The following is a 21,021-nucleotide window of genomic DNA, read 5'->3' as shown; positions in this document are numbered from 1 at the left end:
TGTCTTGAAGTGTCCTCCTAAATTAATGGTGATATGCGGTAGGTAACTCCAACTTTTAGCCCACATACAGGGTTAATCCAGATATAGATGGTACACTGAGCTCCTGACACAACAAGCCTCACATATGCTGACTCGGGGAAAACGCTAGTCTGCGCACCCATCAGTTAGGGCTAAATGTCCCGGAGAAAGAGAAACAGTTTGTAGTGGGCAATCAGAAAGGGGAGTTCCTGATGGAAGACAATGGAGTCGGAGCCAACGTCCCTTCGCCGGGGTAATCCCACACGACTCCGTGGACAAGAACAGTAGCAGTGCACCGATCACCAATGTGTCACTGCTAGACCTCCAGAGCAGAAAGTGTGGAGTCCACACACCCGTCTTCACGTTGGTTGTTGGTGTAGCAGCTGTGAGGATTCCCTGAGGTGCAGCACCTGTGTAGTGCCGGTACACAGAGAGGCTGTGTGCAGTTTATCTGCATGTGAAAAAGCTGTGGTGGAGTGTCTCCCATCCTGATTGCGGTAGCTGGATTTGCCTTCATCTGTTGACTCAGTGTACCATCTATATCTGGATTAACCCTGTATGTGGGCTAAAAGTTGGAGTTACTTACCGGTTACCTACCGCATACCACCAGTATTTTATGAGGACACTTCAAGACACACACACACTCAACTAATAGATTTGTATTAACCCTCAAGGTGTATTCCTCATCTCCATCTGGATACAGCATCCACCAACTACCTTTTAATATATTTCAATCGACTTTTCCATATATGTTCATGGTCACTCTGTCTGATTTGTATTCAATTGTATTTTTTATGCCAATAGGATTGTGCGCTCATCTCTGTTGCTATTCGTATGTGTTTTTATGGATTGGTTAGTCCTTAATGAGCTGCCGTTTCCAATTGCTTAAAATGTATTAATTCAAAACTCCTGCCTTAACCCCATATATACTAGATCTATTTTTTGTATTTGTGCACTCATTAATATATTGTATATTCAATTGTGCGCTGGTTTTATTATTATTATTTTTTAATGTGTCTATGTATCTATCTATATATTTGACTATGTAAGCTCAGTTTAAAGCTGGTAGCTGAATTCATCTGATCTGGGTGTCTTCACACATTTTTTATTTATTCATAAAGCCTCTTCTCCACCCCCACATTTCCTTCTGTGCTGAGAAACACTACAGACAATGGACAGAATGTGTGAGAAGGTACAGCATGTATTATTGAGTTAGAGGCTGTGCTAGGGCATAAGCAAAGTGTGTAATTTATGTGGGATCCATCAAATTTAGGGAGATTCTATTTACTGTGGAGCAATAAAGACAACCTTACTCTATTACTGTACAATAATGTTATGTCATTTTACTTGTATAAGGTTATACTAATATTTCACTTTTGAATTGGCTCCTGTATATGTAGTCACCCTAAATGCACACTGAAGAGCACGATATCAAGTGGGGTCCCAACTTGAGAATGTCATTTTAATTATTACATTTGGGCTTATAAAATAAATATAGAAAAGAGCAGTTCAACACTTGAAAAGTGATACTTTTTGTACCCAAAGAGACATAAATGTCAAGGCCAGATACCAGCTTCAGTCACACAAGAACAACGTTTCTGCAAGATTTTCTCCATTATTTTTCTTTTATTGGTTGGGATAAAAACACATGTTAAATCAAGTTGGGTGTCCACCAAGAGCATGCCTTTTACTGTAGATATTGCATGATCTGCTAGCACTCTTAGGAAGCAACGATATGTACAGTACATCAATAGCCGAGAAATATACGTACAATGAATTAGCTACATACTACGAAAGTGTGTTAAAAAAAACATTGAACCTCTTCAGCACTGGACAAGGGCCCAATAGTGCATTCCTCAGCACTGAGAACCCATTCTAATTCTCTAAAGGTAAAAGAAGTAGCACTAGTTTCAAAGACCGGCAAAATTGCAACCATTTTTCATAAGAACAAAAAAAAAAAGCTGTTCCGTTCGACTAACCCAGATCCGGGCACAAAATACTTTGATGCCAACTGAGCTAGTGTCAAGCCAAGGGGAGAGTCCTCCTCATGGTAACGTGGAGCAGTTGTAAAGAGTCAGGTTTAAGAAACAATGCAAAAGGACAAAGTTGTTTTATTTGAAAGATTTCACCACTTGCTCATAGGGAGGTGGAGGCGTGTTGCAGTAAGAAGGGGGAGGCGGGAAGGCCGGATTCCCTTGTGGAGAGTGTGGCGGGATGTGATAGGACGGAGTCACTGGTATAGCTCCTCCTGGATCCGAATAATATGGCATTCCTGGTTGCTGCGGGCCTGGAATAAAGAAACAAGTTCAAAGAAATGTGAGGACATTTTCCATACAGATGGTTAAACATGAAATTCACGAAATGTACGTAAATGCAGTCATTTTCTAACACCCTTGTATGTTCCTCAAACACTGATAGCTTAGAACCCTATTATGTCCCATATTTACTAAGTAGTGCAATACCATAAGACAGGGGTGCGCAAAGTTTTCCCTGCCCGCACCCCTGCCTGCTCTCCTCTGCGTCTCGCGCCACTCATTTGACGCCGGTTTACCATGACGACGTGTCGCTGGAAGGTAAGTGTGTTATAGAAGCCTCGCGCGGTCCCCCGGCATTTAATTTAAATGCCTAGGGGTAGAGCACGGGACCTCTATAATTGCCGCGCCCCCCCCCCCCAGAAAATCTTGCGCCCCCCCTGGGAAGCACGCCCCCCTGTCATAAGACATCCTTCTCCTCTGAAAGACACCTAAGAGGCACATTGACTGAATGGGCTATAAGGTGTCATTCAGCACCTGAACATTTTAATTTATTTATCAAATGTTTTGCCAGGAAGTAATACATTGAACGTTACCTCTCGTTTTCAAGTGTGTGCTGGACACAGAATTATGATAATGCATAGTTGCATTAAATGGACAGAGGTTATACATTATATTTACAGACATTTCATGGACAGTTACAGATAATATATGATTATGGGCGTATGTAACAGTTACAGACAAGGTTACAATTGTGTTAGAATAGGTAGGATAGGCCTGCAATGTGTTGTGTTAGAAGACTTTACCCAACCCAGTAACCAAGCAGCGAACGGCAGCAAACAGCCGACACCCTTTGGCCACTCTTTGCTGCCTCCAAAGGCTGTCCCCCTTCGGGGCGATGCAGATGTATGCTGAATGGGTTCTGAATTAATTCTGCTGGGCTTTGAAATTCCTTTGTCCTGATTCATTAACACTGACGGGGGCTGGGCTGACAACATATAGCAGCAAGCAATTCCTGATGTTAACCCTTAGCACGCTGGTCCTGTGCAGAGGGGAGCACTTATAGTAGAAGACTGCTTAGTAAAAATGTCCCTTTATATTTCAACAATGTAAATATATTTTATTGATACTACAAAGTTTGATAATGTACATGTCATACTCCTATTGCTTTGAAAAGAGGAACATGCTGTCCGGCCTGTCTAGTTATATGGGATATCTCTATACATTTTGAACTTAAATACCTATCTTCTCCTCAGAATCAATATAACTTACAACAGCAGCAAAACGGAAAGAAGGAGAACTAGTCGCACTCTTCCGAGGCTTAACCTTGCGCCCCGAAACGTTGTACTATCACTTGTCTCACGTGAATTCAAATAAATGATCTGAGGATCCTTTGAAAACGACGAGTGCGGCTATTCCTCCCTGTTTCCTTTTTGCGGCTACATGGTGCCGGTTGGGGAATCCCGCCACGGAGAAGCCACGCACGGCAGAAAACCGCACTGACATCTATTTTGGAACAACGGGAGTGCAGGGCCAAGTACTTTTTCTATTTTGAGTAACTTACAATAACCCCAAAACACAGGCACTTGCTAAATCTGCTGACCTGTGCCTGCGTCCAGTGGTCTGTAATCCTCAGGAATAACCAACATGATTGTACCCTTCCTATTAGGCATTTATCTATATTATGGTTGAATTAATTAGAAATATTAGAGGTGGGAAGTGAAGCAGGTCTGTAGCTAAAAACGCCTGTACATATTTTGCGTGGTAATTGTTGTTTCCAAGTTAGTGCTGATTGTTGTTTCCAGATGTCTATCTTAAAGCTGCAGTTCAAGCAATATCCTACTGTACATGTGTTTTTTTTTTTTTTAATAAATCGGTTCTGTACTATGAGAAAATACATGTAGCATTATTTTTTTTTTTAAATGTTAAAGACATTTTTAATGTATTCTAATGTAACAAGCATTTTTGTTTCTATAGCAACCATTTACAAAGCCACATCTCCTTCCTCTTCTGAGACAGGCTCTGGCTCTTGAGCCCTGCGCTCTCTCTAGCAGTGCACCAATTATATCTAGTGCCTGCCTGGTCACATAATCTTCCCCACAGGATTTTGTATATTGGCTAATCTTCTGCAGCCCCAACAGTGATATAAAGAACCCCTGAGTCGAATCTTCAACGATTGATTACAGGAGAGCAGATAGATCTGCAGATTAGCTAATCACTTGTCAGTGGGCAGATTGTATTGATACACATATTGAATGGAAAAAAAAAACTTTAAGCAGCAGCTTGAACTGCAGCTTTAATAAGCAGAAAGCTGGCATTGGAAACAGATGAGAAGACTACTCAGTTAGGTTGGGCAAAATGACAGCAAAATGTAATGTATTTTGTATTACTTGTGCATCCATTTTTACCCAAACTAGGAAGCTGTACTTAGAAGTGTAGCATCCCTGTGAGAACACTATTTAATTTAAAGCAGCAATACGGGTTAGAATATATATATTTATTTATTATTTCAGGTTTGAAGCAGGGGGTCTCCAGAGCTTAACTGTGTTCATTTCAGCTCGGGAGACCCCTTGCTTCCAGAGATACTTAGCTCCGTTGCCTGTATCTTTGCAGGCAGAGAGACTGTGTGCCTAATATAATGGTGGTTTAAATGTACCATGTCATGCCGGCCAATAGGAAGCCGTGACGTTGGGCCAGTAGGAAGCAGTGCGGCTTGCTATTGGCCCGTCTGACCTGGATGTTTAAACTCTGCAAAGATACCTGCACCCCTTACAGAGGTAAGTATCTCTGGAAGCAGGGGGTCCCCGGAGATAAAATGAACACAGTTCAGCTCAGGTGACCTTCTTCAATCCTGTAATAAATAAATATATATGCAAATAAGTTAACCTGTATTGCTGCTTTAAGATTCCTAGAGGGTTAATTGTATGGCTAGTTACAATTATATCGCCTCTATCCATCACATGGCAGAAGGCCGAACCTAGCCAACCCCACCTTATAGAAGGTGCCTAGGGATGGGATTAAGTAATGTTACTTTGTATTATTTTACCGAACAAGTTATTTATTTTAGACATACATTACTTTCTTATTTTCTGTGTTTGCAGCATCAATATTGTACTTCCAAAAATGTTGATCAGCATATTCAATGTAGGATGTAATAAAAATGAGGGGCAAATAAACATATGAATAACCTGTGTTGTTTGTGTATATGTATATGTACAGCTCAACCCCCTTATAACGCGATCCGTTATAACGCGAATCCACTTATAACGCGATGCAAGTGTGGCTCCCAATTTTCGTATTTATGAATACTTTACAACACGATTATTACTATTTTAAATACTTTATTGTACAATACATACAATTGTACATTATTTCTAACGCGATCCGCTTATAACGCGATGTGATTCTTTGGACTCCAAGCACAGCGTTATAAGGGGGTTGAGCTGTATATATATATATATATATATATATATATATATATATATATATATATATATATATATATATGTATATATATGTATATATATATATGTATATATATGTATATATATATTAGAGAAAAAGAGAAAAGAAGCGCCCGATCCTTGTGTAAAATCAGATGAACAAAGTTTTAATATCTCATGGACAAGACAAATGCACACTTACAATTTGTCTGATAAAATAAAGCATGTTATGGGACCTGCCCATGCACCAACTGAGGACTCCTCGGTCTCTTCTTTGTGTGTGAGTGTCAGTATTGGCTCCAAAAAGGATGTTGCTGTCAGCTGCTGTCTCCAGGGGAGTAATCCTTAGTGTTTGTGAGCACTCAATCTCCACATGCAGCCGCCATTTAGCCTTTCTTCTCACACTTGAAACCGGAAAAAAATCTTCAGGCAAGTCCTTGCCTCCTCACGCTGGTGCTGGGAGCTGCCCTGTCACCGCAGGCTCACTGCCAGATATCCCTACGCGTTTCTTCCGACTCTGCGGATTTCATCAGGGGATGGGGATGAAATCCGCAGAGTCGGAAGAAACGCGTAGGGATATCTGGCAGTGAGCCTTCGGTGACAGGGCAGCTCCCAGCACCAGCGTGAGGAGGCAAGGACTTGCCTGAAGATTTTTTTCCGGTTTCAAGTGTGAGAAGAAAGGCTAAATGGCGGCTGCATGTGGAGATTGAGTGCTCACAAACACTAAGGATTACTCCCCTGGAGACAGCAGCTGACAGCAACATCCTTTTTGGAGCCAATACTGACACTCACACACAAAGAAGAGACCGAGGAGTCCTCAGTTGGTGCATGGGCAGGTCCCATAACATGCTTTATTTTATCAGACAAATTGTAAGTGTGCATTTGTCTTGTCCATGAGATATTAAAACTTTGTTCATCTGATTTTACACAAGGATCGGGCGCTTCTTTTCTCTTTTTCTCTAATAGGTACTGTGGGAGTTCGGTGAGCCCAAGAAGAAGCAGCCTGGACCTTTTGCAAATCAACTTATCATGGACACATGTGGACTTAAGTATTTTTAATATTCACTGCATTTATGGGTTCATAATCGTGTATTGAATTTTTCATTGCTTATCACATGAACCCATTTTTTTATATTTGCAATTTTTAGTTAAGTCCCAGTGACACTCAGTGTTATTTTTACCCACATTAATTGGCAATATCTCTTTTATTGCTTTTTTTTTTATTTTTATATGTTATGCACACTTCTTTTTTGCTTTTGTGTTTTTATCCAATAGTCACTTTTAGTTTTTCCTGCCAGAATACATTTAGTTATTTTCACACCACTGTTTATTGGGCATATTTGCCTGGTGCAAATTCTTGCCACATCTATCAGGGCTGCAGCAATTTAGGTGTAGTGTGTGAAGGGCGCTGTCTATATTTTCTGTCACATGTATATATATATGTGTATATATATATATATATACACATATATATATGTATGTGTATGTGTGAGTGCCATTTAACTTCTATTAATAGGAGGACTAAAATGTTTTAATGATCACACTTGTCCCATCTGCCGATTAATTTTAAAGTACAGCAATTAATCTCAATGAAATCGGAATCCCATTGGCACAAAATAATTTCACCTGTCAGACATCTGGTTCATCTAGCCTTTTATACCGTATATTAAATATTTGAGCGTATTGACATATATTTCTCTGTACCGTAGGATCATGCATTCACTCACACATTATATGTTATATATGATTTTTTTTTAATGTACTTGTTGACGTAGCTCTATTGGTAAGTAAACGGAGACTTTATTGCACTTCATTGAATGTGGGGGTACAGTATTTGGAGTTGGGTTTAAAAATGCTGTCACACATAGGAGCAAACTAAAAACTATGTTTACTAAATGAAAATCAGATGAATGATGCCTTTAAATAAAAATCAGACAGGTATAAATATTTAAGTCATTGAAAATTGAAATTTAAAAAAAATGTTATCTGCAGTCCTTATCCTGTTCTCTTTCCAAATTGGAATGATAGTAAATAGGGAGGGTTACACAATATTGGCAATCACTCCACGCCCCCTTCAGATCCCTATTGAAATGTAAAAAAAAGGAACATTTTCCGACATTCAAAAATGTATAAAAAATATACACACACACACACTGGCCTGTTTTTGTTTTTTTGTTTTTAAGTCTGCAATATTTATCCTACTAATCATTATTGTCTGCCCTCCTAACTAAAAATGTACTTTTAAAAGACCCTATCCATATTCAAGGCTCATTTTAAAACATCAATCTCAACTTTAATTTTATTTTTGTTAGTGCTGTTTAATATAAATGAACCCCAAATAGCAGGGATTAAGACTACCAAATGGCTCTGTTACATTGATGAGATTGAGCAAATGTTTTCACCCCTTTCTCAGTGCATTATGGGAGCCCTCGTCATTTGCAGCCTTAACTACGTCAAATTCCAAGTTGGGAATCCATGAGCAGATTTGTAGTAACAAATAAACAGGATTTTATTTCTTAAAAAAAAAAAAAAAAAACTGGGTATTTTGTCCGTTTACTGTATGTAATAAATACATGTACTGTAACACAGTGCCAATAATAATTATTCCAAGGAAGGAGGCTATGGTGCTTGTTACGGTGAGGTGGCTGTTGAATCTACATAGGTCCCTTCTAAATATGTTGTGAAGCTGTCTTCCCTTTGCTTTGGGGGGTATTTCAACCCCATTCAACTGAATGAGGATGGATTCCAAGCATGTTGAATAGGGGCTACAGAAAGAAGAGATGATCTGACCTCCTGGAGGCCCAGCAGGTTGCCTGGTGTAGGACACATTAAATGCAGGTTCCTCGACGAGCAAAGGTGGGTACATCCTTCTTCTCATGAAGAATCCAGCCCCACAACAAAACAGGACTCCCATCATCAATAGGAACCTGCAGAGAAGCAACATAGAATCAGGTCATCTCTTGGCTGCAGAATAGACATATCTTGAGATTTATTTGATATTTCTTCCTGTGTCAAATTTAAACAAGGTGTTAGCTTTGATGCAACCTTCCAACACGGGGTTGAAATGGATACAATGAAAGAAAATATTGAATATGTAATTATTACTTGCTCCAATAACTCCACCTCTGTCTCTTCTAATTGCTTTATAAAACCACTCACTTATGGACACAAATAAGGCTAAACTGAAGTGAAGTGCAATCACATACTGCAAAGTACAAGAAACAGACCCTGTGAAAATATGCAGAGGAACCTCCACCAGCCACACGTTAAATTGTTATAAAGATGCCAATGAAGATGAAGTCAGTAAAGAAACAGTACACATATCATGATTTTCTATGTTTGGATCTTGGTGGATGGTATTGCTACTGTAGTCCAATCTAGCCCTGGCCATTCTACGTGTTTATGATGTGTGTCTTAGCACTTGATTGTATGAAGAGTAACTTACCAAAAATACCATAGCCTCTGAATGGAGAGGGCTCGTACACAGCATCTGGAGCCACAGCAGTCTTCATATGCACGACATCTACAAGGAGAGGGGGAAAAAACAATAGCTGTCAATCAACCATAGGCCAACTCTACATAAAATTATTTTCACAGAAAATACTATTAGATACGCTAAAAGTATGTCTACAGTGTTTTTTTAAAAACTTTTTTACCTACTGTATGGTATTATTCTGGGTATTTAGAAAAATAGCTTATTTTTTTAATGCTACATTGAAATTCATTGTATGGGGCACTTACTTTAGTGTTGTGGGTATCCTAGTACCCTTACGGTACATGTGAAAGGTCTTTGGTTCATAACTGGGCCTGGGCCGAATAAAGTGATTTTAAGCAAAGTACTTTACAAGTAAGACATTATTATAAATCCTTTGTATTTCATCATTCTATTTCTAGGATAAGTAGGCAATGCCAAGTCAAACATGAAACCCTACAGTATAAACACAGACAGAATAGAAAAAGCCAGTATGCATCTGAAATAGCACATAATACATCCTAAGACCTGGCAGAGATTGATATACTGTATTTTACTATATTATACTGTATGTGCCATGTAATTCTTCCTACCGACACCACCCACATACAAAGTTTTTTTGCCTATGAAGAAAGATTAGAAAAAAGTACCTTAATTTATGGAGAAGACAGATGAAACTGATCATTTTTGGGGTCTATCAAAGAAAATACCACGCCATTCTGTGGCAAAATGTTACGATGCAGATCCACAGAGCTCTATTACGCTATTTATTGTTACGCTAACCCAAATTATCGTAACGACTACTCTCTAACACTTACAGTATCCACAAATGAGATTGCCGTTACGATGACCCTGAGTCAACCATTAAAATATTGTATCGCTAACGGTTGACGGGCCTTAGGCCTATTCAAAGGCAAATCAAATGCTAATGTGCCATTTGCCCACCATCGCAGATCCACGAAACGCCATTAATATTAGCGCAGTCGTTAATCACAGCTAGACCATGATTATCATCACGTTATTTCTGTGAATTGCCTATAATGACAAAGATAGGTATAAAGTGATGATTTTTGGGGGTATGACCTTTAACACTTCCCAGTGAAATAGTTAGAAGTGTCATACAAAGATAAATATATATATATATACAGTTAGGTCCGTAAATAATTGGACACTGATACAAATTTTGTTATTTCGGCTGTGTACCAAAATAAATTCAAGTTACAGTTAAATAATGAATATGGGCTTAAAGTGCAGTCTATCAGCTTTAATTTGAGGGTATTCACATCAAAATTGGAGGAAGGGTTTAGGAATTACATCACTTTAATATGTAGACCCCTCTTTTTCAAGGGACCAAAAGTAATTGGACAATTGACTCAAAAGCTGTTTCATGGACAGGTGTGGGCTATTCCTTCGTTATTTCATCATCAATTAAGCAGGTAAAAGGTCTGAAGTTGATTCCAGGTGTGGCATTCGCATTTGGAAGCTGTTGCTGTGAACCCACAACATGCGGTCAAAGGAGCTCTCAATGCAAAAGAAACAGGGTATTGTTAGGCTGAGAAAAAAAAAGAAAATCCATCAGAGAGATAGGAGGAACATTAGGAGTGGCCAAATCAACAGTTTGGTACATTCTGAGAAAAAAAGAACGCACTGGTGAGCTCTGCAACACAAAAAGGCCTGTACGTCCACAGAATACAACAGTGGTGGATGATCATAGGATGTTTCCATGTCTACCATAAAGAGAAGACTTCACGAGAGCAAATACAGGGGGTTCACCACAAGGTGCAAACCATTCATAAACCTCAAGAATAGAAAGGCCAGATTAGACTTTGCCAAACAATATCTAAAAAAAAGCCAGCCCACTTCTGGAACAGCATTCTTTGGACAGATGAAACTAAGATCAACCTGTACCAGAATGATGGGAAGAAAAAAGAATGTAGAAGGCTTGGAACGGTTCATGATCCGAAGCATACCACATCATCTGTAAAACACGGTGGAGGCAGTGTGATGGCATGGGCATGCATGGTTTACAATGGCCCTGAATGGCACAAAGACAGAAGCAGCCGAATGAATTCTGAAGAGTATAGGGATATATTGTCTGCTCAGATTCAGCCAAATTCAGCGAAGTTGATTGGACGGCGCTTCACTTTACAGATGGACAATGACCCAAAACATACTGCGAAAGCAACCCAGGAGTTTTTAAAGCAAAAAAGTGGAATATTCTGCAATGGCCGAGTCAATCACCTGATCTGAACCCGATCGAGCATGCATTTCACTTGCTGAAGACAAAACTTAAGGCAGAAAGACCCACGAACAAACAACAACTGAAGACAGCTGCAGTAAAGGCCTGGCAAAGCATCACAAAGGAGGAAACCCTGCGTTTGGTGATGTCCATGCGTTCCAGACTTCAAGCAGTCATTGCCTGCAAAGGATTCTCGACAAAGTATTAAAAATGAACATTTTATTTATGATTGTGTTAATTTGTCCAATTACATTTGAGTCCATGAAATAAGGGGACTGTGTATGAAAATGGTTGCAATTCCTAAACGTTTCATACAATATTTTTGTTCAACCCCTTGAATTAAAGCTGAAAGTCTGCACTTGTATTGCATCTCGGTTGTTTCATTTAAAATCTATTGTGGTGGCGTACAGAGCCAAAATTATGAAAATTGTGTCAGTGTCCAATTATTTCCGGACCTAACTGTATATATAACAAAGAGAGAAAAAAGAGAGAAAAATTCTAAAGTATATATCAATATGGACAAATTTATTAAAAAAAGGGAAAACAAAGTCCCTATATCAATTATATAATCTATTGGAAAGGACTGCAATGAACATATAATAAAATACAATGTACATGAAATGCATATAAAACAACCACAAAATATCCGATGAATTGCTGATACACCAAACTAGGTGTACTTTATAGGAACAAATCCTCCCTAAGCCTGCTGGTCAGAAAGCGTATCGCACAGCAGATGCTAATGCCAGTTATCGACTATGGAGACATAGTATATGGCTCGGCACCCCAAACCCAAACAAACTTGACACATTCTACAATTCAATATGCCGTTTTGTTCTCCAATGCAACTACAATACACATCACAGCGAAATGCTCAAAGAACTAGATTGGTCATCACTTGAGTCTGGGTGCAAAGTTAAACTTTCCTATCTTGCCTTCAAATACTTTCTGGGCAAGCTACCCAGCTATCTGAACAAGCTCCTCCCACCTACCACATGCAGCACTTATCATCTGAGATCTGACTCCAAAAGACTGTTCATGGTCCCAAGGCTCAACAAAGTATCCGGTCGCTCCTCCTTCTCTTACCGTGCACACCAAAACTGGAACAACCTACTGGAGACTCTCACATCAACCACCAGTTTACGTTCTTTCAAAACCAAAGCTGTATCACATTTTAATCTGGTCTGTAACTGTTACATGTACGCCTATAATATATATATATTATCTCTAACTGTGCATGCAATGTCTTGTTTATAATGTATACCCTGTTCACTTATGTAACTGTATTTGTAACCATGTACTATTTGTCATTTTAACTCTATGCCCAGGACATACTTGAAAACGAGAGGTAACTCTCAATGTATTACTTCCTGGTAAAACATTCTATACATAAAATAAAATAAATAAATAAATGGAGGAGGATAAGTGAAATCAAGATGAAAATAAAAATGAAAATCAATAATGTGCAGCAGATTCAATCCTGATTGAGGATGGTATATTACATTTTCAATGTGTTGCCAGTCCTATGGAATAGGAATATGAAATAATAGAAGAGGATGGTTGTCAAGGATTTGCAAGCTGGAGGTGATGAAGCGATTACAGTGTCCCACGTAGTCAGGAGGGCGGAGTGCCTATCTAGGATTTAGCCCCATAGGGACATCACCCTCCCTACCTCAGCGGGGTCCATATGTGGCCTGAGCATTATGTGACAGTGATCGTCTCCGATTAGGAAGCGGACTCGCAGAGCTGAGGTAGGGTTGCAAATAAACTGACCAGAGCCCAGGGACAGAGTCCTATTAGAGTATCCATAGTCGGTAAGCAGGCAGGGGTCAGGGCTGGCGGCAGTGGTGCAAAGTCCAGGCAACAGGCAAAGGGTCAGGGCAGGTGGCAGGCAGCGAGGTCGGGGTCATGGTCCGGGGTCAGCAACAGGAATTCCAAATTCCAAACAGGGAAGCCACAGGGATGGCTCACGAACAAGGAAGGCACAGCAACAGGCTAGGCACAGCAACAGGAACAGGGAAGGCTCACGAACAAGGAAGGCTCAGTAACTAGAGCAAAGGTGGCCAGAAACAAAGGGTAACATATACAATGCTCAGACAGGGGCTGGAAATCACTGGCTGCTATTTAAGCCTTTGAACAGGTGCAGCCAATATAGCAGGCTCCCAGTAATCAAAATGTCCACAGCAGCCAGGTAAGGGCGGGTTCCAACCAAAGCCTGGACTGGAACCCTTACAGAAGTGATCTCAGATATTGGGATGGCATCTATTTTTGTTTTGTGGCAATATCTGGTGTTCTTAGATTATATATGAGCTATGGAGTGTGTGTGGGGGGGGAGGGGGTTGGGGGGAGTTGTGGGAGTTTAAGGGTATAGTAGTTATTGATAAGTTTTCCCCCCCATGAATTATTGTATTTATATTGTTTCATGTTATTCAAAAACTAATAAAAATATTTTTTTTTTTAAAAAGGAAGAGAGCTGCCTTCTCAAAATTGGACTGAATTCTTTTTGGGACCCAAAATATGTAAGCGTTGTCTGTGGGAATTATTCCAATATTAATTCTCAGATTATTCTGGCATTCACCACACACTGTTATGAGCGTATAGCATATATATATATATATATATATATATATATATATATATATATATATATATATATATATATATATATATATATATATATATATATATATATATATATGTAACGGGTATTCCCCACCCAATAGCATATGGTATGTGTGTGCGGGGAACTTAATGTTACCAGGTGTGGTGCTTTACCTGTTAGGCTCACAGGGGGCCTAAGCCTCCGCCACGGGGAGCCTGGGGCACGTATAATAATAGGAGTAACCTCGTACTCGGTGCAGCGCCCCCACCTGCGATGGCTCCCACCAGAGGGGGAGTGGTCCTCGCAGGACAATTTATATATATCACACACACAGCATGTAAAACAACCAATGACTTTACTGTAGCAAACGTACGTATTCATATAGATATCAACAGGTGTCCCTCTCTAGAGGAGACACTAACTACTGCGTCTCACAGGACGCCCCCACCTACACCGGGGGATCCCACCCCGTGTCCAGTACCCCACACAATATGTCCTCCACCCTCAAGTGAGATTAGTATGTGTGTGACTGCGCAGCCACTATGTCTTGTATGAATAGATGGTATCGTTGGTGCACTTGAAGATTACCTGCCGAGCACTCCAGTGCCCGGGCCTGCCAAGGAGCTTCGCAAAGGATCCCGATGACGAGTGAATACAGGAACTACCGTCCGGGGCGATCCCACCCGGATGGCTGTTGCAACCGCAGCGGAGGTCTGAGCCCAAACCTCTGGATAGACGCGCAGCGTCCGCTGTGTCCCTAACTGACTCTGGATAATAATAAGGGGCAGGGTCCCTAACCTGGGGCCTGTCCCTGAACAACACAACACTACTGGTGGCTCAGGGATATCTGGGGCCTAGGGGGCTGCTGGCCTAGTGCAGGGAGTCATTGACTCCTGCACCCTACCTCCTTCCCCTAGCTGCTCCTGACGCCGACTGACTAACGTGCTCAGAGCCCGCGAAATGTATCTAATCTGCTCTGCAGGGAGATGCTGCAGCCCTATTGGCTCCCTGGCGTCACGTGGGGCGCTCCTGAGATTCATGGTATCTGTAGTCCCTGCTGTGAGCCCTCCTGTGATTTGCTGCCTCTCGCGCACTTGTTCTGCGCATGCACGAGCTGTCTCTGTGCCTCCCGTCGCTTGGTCTTACTGCGCAAGCGCGAGGCAATGAGTGATGGCAGCGCCCTGCATCGGGAACCGCCGGGGGCCTCGCAACTCGACCGCGCCCCTGGCAACCGGCCGCACGCGTCCCCGGCAACCGCCCGCATCAAGAGGAGAGCGCGCTGAGCCCGCACATGCCCCCACACCTCCCCGCTACCGGCCGCAGTGAGTACCCGGAAGGGTGGTCTACAATGGTAGGGGGACCTAGCTACATCCTCCCCCTGGTAAAATCCCCAACGTCTTCGCTTGGGACACAACTCAGCCATGTACAGAAATTATATAATAAAAATGCAGTTCAATCATATAACTTAGCACAACACTACTGGTGGCTCAGGGCTATCTGGGGCCTAGGGGGCTGCTGGCCTAGTGCAGGGAGTCACTGACTCCTGCACCCTACCTCCTTCCCCTAGCTGCTCCTGACGCCGACTGACTAACGTGCTCAGAGCCCGCGAAATGTATCTAATCTCCTCTGCAGGGAGATGCTGCAGCCCTATTGGCTCCCTGGCGTCACGTGGGGCGCTCCTGAGGCTCATGGGATCTGTAGTCCCTGCTGTGAGCCCTCCTGTGATTTGCTGCCTCTCGCGCGCTTGTTCTGCGCATGCGCGAGCTGTCTCTGTGCCTCCCGTCGCTTGGTCTTACTGCGCATGCGCGAGGCAATGGGTGATGGCAGCACCCTGCATTAGGAACCGCCGGGGGCCTCGCAACTCGACCGCGCCCCCGGCAACCGGCCGCACGCGTCCCCGGCAACCGCCCGCATCAAGAGGAGAGCGTGCTGAGCCCGCACATGTCCCCACACCTCCCCGCTACCGGCCACAGTGAGTACCCGGAGGGGTGGTCTACAATGGAAGGGGGACCTAGCTACATCCTCCCCCTGGTAAAATCCCCAACGTCCTCGCTTGGGACACAACTCAACCATGTACAGAAATTATATAATAAAAATGCAGTTCAATCATATAACTTAGCACATTCGCATTGACTTTATACGATGTTGCACAACTCTGTGAGCATCACAATCACAGATTGGATTTTGCTCCGAGACCGCTGCTGAGCCTCATAATGGGGTGCCCCAATTTGATCATAGGTTACCCGATTTGGAGGGTACCTGACTCTTTGGCTCCTTCGGAGCTGTTCTTCTGCAACTCCCTTGGGGGAGTAATAAACACAGTGTCTTTGATTTGCGATGGGCAGCCTGTCATGTCCTCCTGTGCCCCCTTCAGCCGTTTTCAATATTTCTGAGATGAATCACATCATGTTTCTTTTGTGCCGAGATGCTCAAATTACCATATACGTCGTATTTTGTACTGTATTTGTTTAATGTTACTTAAATATAAGACTTTGGCTCGCCACTCCAATTTAGAGGTAGCAGACATTATTACTTCCGTTAACGTGAGTTAACGCACCAAATAACACACGTTATCTCCTTATCCATTGTTTCCAATAGCAATACTGTTAAATAACGCACCAGCGTTAACGCAATGCATTGCGTTAACGGGTGAAATAACGTTTGCCCCATCTGTAAGTGTCCCATTCGGCCACCTTCTGAGCAAGACAAATTGACCCCTAGTTATCCCCCTAGTTATCATGGGTTGAGCAGTGCTGGTCTGGATTGTTTCATGTCTGATGGCCCAAGAAATTCAGCTTTAAGGCTGGAGTGGGAGTGGAAGACAGCCAGAGAAAATCTCATATTTATTAAAAAGACATGAATTAATCATCTTGTAAGCAGAGACTTTTCATTTATGTCTTATTTACTGGAAAGGTTTATCCTGCACTTCTTAGGGCTCATAAACACGTTGTTCAAGATACTGCTCTTAGTTCAGCAGCTGCAGAAAGAGAAGGTGGCTCTAGGGGACAAAGCAGGAGAGAGCATTTAAACTCATTAATGCAGATCATTTGATTGCTGGATAGCTGCCGGTCTGTTTAAAGTGTGTTCTTGCTAAATATTTTTACTTTTGAAGCAAAGAGGCCTTGCATGGCAAGCTATTAAGTGTATACAGTACTGTACATATTCAGGAATAATACAGTATGTCCCTACACCAAAGAGCATACAATATTCTGCCTATGGGAGAAAATAAAGAGGTCTATTTATTTACGTCTCGTGGCTGGAAAATGGATGCAAAAAACAGCACCAGGATTATAAAAAAGAAAAGCGTCGTTTAGAGAGTGGTTTCTTTTGAAAAATTTGCTCTCAGTTTTGTGGCCGAAAAACGTTAATAAATAGCGTCTAAAGTGACCTAATCCCTGAGCAGTGAGATTCAAGCGGGGTTCCTCTAATTCCCGACCAATGCCCAGGCCACTTCTACCACATGGATGATTTTCAGATCAGTGTTCATGTGACTTTCAGAACCACTGTATTGTAAAAGTGTAATAAAATGGGCTGAATCTTCCCCAAGGACGGCAACCGCACAAACGACGCAATTAAACACATTATGTGTATGGGAATGTCTTTAGTGCGTGCACACGTGCACGTGAGCGGCAGGAAGAGCGAAGCTAGAGGAGACAAAATTATTTGTCTTTGTAGCGCGATGGCAGAGTCACATGAGCAGTTCGCCCAATGAGGGCGATCCAGCTCTGTGATGTCACGGCCACGTCCCCCCGACACGCCCCCCACCTCGTCTCGTCTACCTATAGGACAAAAATCTCACCTGCTACAGCAGTGTGTGATGCCGCGAAAACGCTCGCGCGCGCACTAACCATGGACGTGGCCTTAGAGGAAAATCAGCTTCTGTTTTATCTGAACAACAGTAGTGTCACGGAGCTGGTTCGCCCTCATTGGGCGAACCGTTCTCGTGACCCGACCGTCGCGGGGGAAATTCAAAACTTGGTTGTCGTGCAAAGCACCGGTCTCCCCATTGCACTTGTGCATGCGCGCGATACACAAACACATTGGCGTCCTAGTGTTTGTTTTCGGCGCGAGCAACGTCGCTCGTGCCATCTCCTTCACTATGGACGCAGCCTTACTATATAAAGAACCAAAATCCACTGCAAGAACATACTGTACTGCATACTGTAAACACAATGTCTGTGCAGCATAAACGGAACATTTTAGCTTTAGAAGAGTATGTATGTATAGCCTTGCCTGGTCTGGCTACCAGTCTGCACTCCCTGACATGTAAGTCCTGGTAAGTGCAGGCAGTGTCTGGCCCAATCTTGGGTTTTTAGCGCAGCACATCAACAGGGAAAAAAAAAAGGTGGGGGGGAACAGCTCCCTGAGGCTACACCAAGGAGGTGGTTGCCTAAAACCATTATTATGAGACTAAAGCAGGGGACAGGTCACGGAGGCTACACTAGGGACCCTGTGCACCCACTCATCACAAAGATGAAGGACAGAGGGAGATATCTTTCCGAGGCGTCACCAGGGAGGTTGTTACCTGACCCTTACTAAAGGACAGTTGGTGACGGGCCTCTGAGGCGACACCTGGGACCCCTGTGCACTCATTCACTACGCATGATGAAGACGGGGGGAGGACAGGTCCTTGAGGCGACACCAAGGAACTTGTTGCGCACCCCACACTACCTGACGAAGAAAGGTGGGGACAGTCCCCTGAGGCAACACCCGGGAGACTGCTGCCCAACCGTTGCTGCCAAGGGGTGGTGGGATCCCTTCACTGAGTTGGAACTGGGGAGACGGCTGCCCACCTCACTAATCAGTTCCTGAGTAACGCTATCTGTATGTGTTGCCATCGTGATGTCTTTTATTTCACTCAAAATGGTGGTTTCTATCCAAGGGACTGCATGGACATTGCTGTACAAAATGGCGGTTCCCGCCTAAAATCGGGACCACATGGGGTTGTCTGCAAAAGTTTACAAGACCTTTTTCTGCAAAAAAGTTGCAAGAGCTCGACCTACTGTGATTGGCTCAGCGAAAGCCAAAGTCATGACCTGTTACAGTGTGCCCCTACTCCAAACTCCATCAGAGGAAGGGGGCACTGCAAGAACCAATCCCCACAGACTATCTACACTGAGGGATGTGTGCTGCTCAACCTTCAGTTCCTCTGAGCTATCACCAAGAGCAGAGCTTTTCCCTCATTTACTGCTATAAAAGGTGATGTCGCAACCTGAACTAACTATGGCTGCAATTAAAATCTCCATGTACCAACTACCAGGAGGCTTCATGGTAGTGGAAGTGGACGGACGGTACTTTGTTCGGTGTCTTTGCCCGCAGTGACTTCACCCTTATACCGACAACAGCAGGTCGTGGTAGACCCAAATCCCAAGGACTTGTGCAGGACATTGCCAGGTCTATACCACCGGCCCCCACCATCGGTGTCCCTACCAAGTCCACTCATATTTCAGATACTACCCCAAGTGGCAGTGGCCAAAACCAAATCCCCAGGATACCTGTTGTGGGATCTCAGAGTTCATTTACATCTTTTAGAGGGTCCTCTCTGTCAATAAGGTCTGAAACTTCTGGGGTGTCCTCCCAGATGGACACTGATTCAAGTAGCCCTAAAATTGTAGATACTCTGGGGGACCCTTGAGTGGTGGGACCCCATGTTTCAGGGATATGCTCCCACTATGCATAGGACTAGGTTCCTATTAGTCGATGGGCCCACAGTAGACCATTGGTGGCAAGAAGGGGAGTTCTCCCCAGAGGAAACGACCAAGGCCCTACGTAAAAGAGTTGAGGAGATTCAGTTGGGTGTAGTAAAGCCCATGAGGACAGCTATTTTATACCAAGAGGTTGCTCTTCAAGAGCCCTGGTTTTGGGTCTTGTCAGGTAAGGCGGTAGCCGAAAATATATTAAATTAAGCCGGGTTGATAGAGCCATTGTTCACCGAAACCACCAGTCTCATGGGTATGAGTACCCTTATGTCCCGGAGCCAATAATGCAGGAAATAGAGGATAATAGGTCCAATTGGCTACAGCAAGCGATGCTGGAATATCTCAAATCAAAAACCAGTCACCATGAATTTTGTACAGAGTCCAAAATATGCCAAATCATGCGAGAATGGAGCGTGGGGTGCAGCATATTTAAAGACCGCATAGAACTTCGCCATGAGAGTGGTCCCCTAAGGGTATACTTTGTCTGGGTCACAAATTAAAAAGCCTGACCCTAAGTTTTACAAATAGGGATGTCTTTAGTCTCCATGTTGGAAGTGATTCGGTTGTTCCTCATCGCTGTAGTCAGTGTATGAGATAGTACTATCTATGTTTTATGTACTGCATTGGTAGTTGTCTATTTAGGTTGTATAACCGCTGTTGCTACTCTGTTACAGTCCGCACTGAAGGATGGTACCAGCAAATTTGGCTCCAAGTGGGGACCATTGGATTCCACCAGAGGGAGAGTGTAGCCATGCCTGGTCTGGCTACCAGTCTGCCCTCCCTGACATGTAAGTCCTGGTAAGTGCAGGCAGTGTCAGGCCCAATCTTGGGTTTTCCCCACTCCATCAGCGTCCTTGAGTGACAAGGGTGGAGGTGGGACAGGGTCTGTGTTCTGTCCAATCCTGGGCTCAGACCTTGTACCCTCCCCCTCTGTACTAGGGAAGTTGCAACTCTAAATTGATTCAGTAGTGTTGTCTCGCCCTCTGGGGTGGGACTAGATTATCAGTCCCCAGCAAGGGGGCTGCAGCATTACAAAGGCAGCTGGAAAGGCCTCAAGCCTCAAAGCTGACCAAGGGACCATCCAGAGGTCTGTGACCTAAAAGCAGTCTGTATATCTATTGTATGCTGATTGCTGAATAAATATGTCCCTGTTCAAATACACTCCTGACCTGAGTCTGTAGTCTATCAGGGGGAGTATGGGAATAGTGCTTCTGCAGGGACTGCCTCCAGCACTCCTGGAGCCTGCTGAAGATGGAGGCGCTGGCATCATCAGAGAAGCAAATATACAATTACCAC

At 43.1% G+C, this 21,021-nt stretch overlaps 1 protein-coding gene across 2 annotated transcripts in view; it reads right to left on the bottom strand.

Moving 5' to 3' along the window:
* Positions 1-2,112: 2,112 nt before the first annotated feature.
* Positions 2,113-21,021, bottom strand: part of VOPP1 (VOPP1 WW domain binding protein) — a 191,299-nt gene continuing 172,390 nt past the window's right edge. For both annotated transcript variants that reach the window (XM_075586570.1, XM_075586571.1), the window contains exons 3-5: positions 9,159-9,236; positions 8,504-8,640; positions 2,113-2,305 (exon numbers count right to left, since the gene is read on the bottom strand). In XM_075586570.1, the coding sequence (XP_075442685.1) occupies positions 2,130-2,305; positions 8,504-8,640; positions 9,159-9,236 (391 nt within the window). In that variant the 3' untranslated portion in view covers positions 2,113-2,129. The remainder of the gene's footprint in view (positions 2,306-8,503; positions 8,641-9,158; positions 9,237-21,021) is intronic.

The sequence above is a fragment of the Ascaphus truei genome, chromosome 2 (genome assembly GCF_040206685.1).
Source record: "Ascaphus truei isolate aAscTru1 chromosome 2, aAscTru1.hap1, whole genome shotgun sequence".
NCBI lineage: Eukaryota > Metazoa > Chordata > Amphibia > Anura > Ascaphidae > Ascaphus > Ascaphus truei.
Note: the sequence above shows the minus strand (reverse complement) of the source record. Positions and strands in the feature narration are given on the sequence as shown.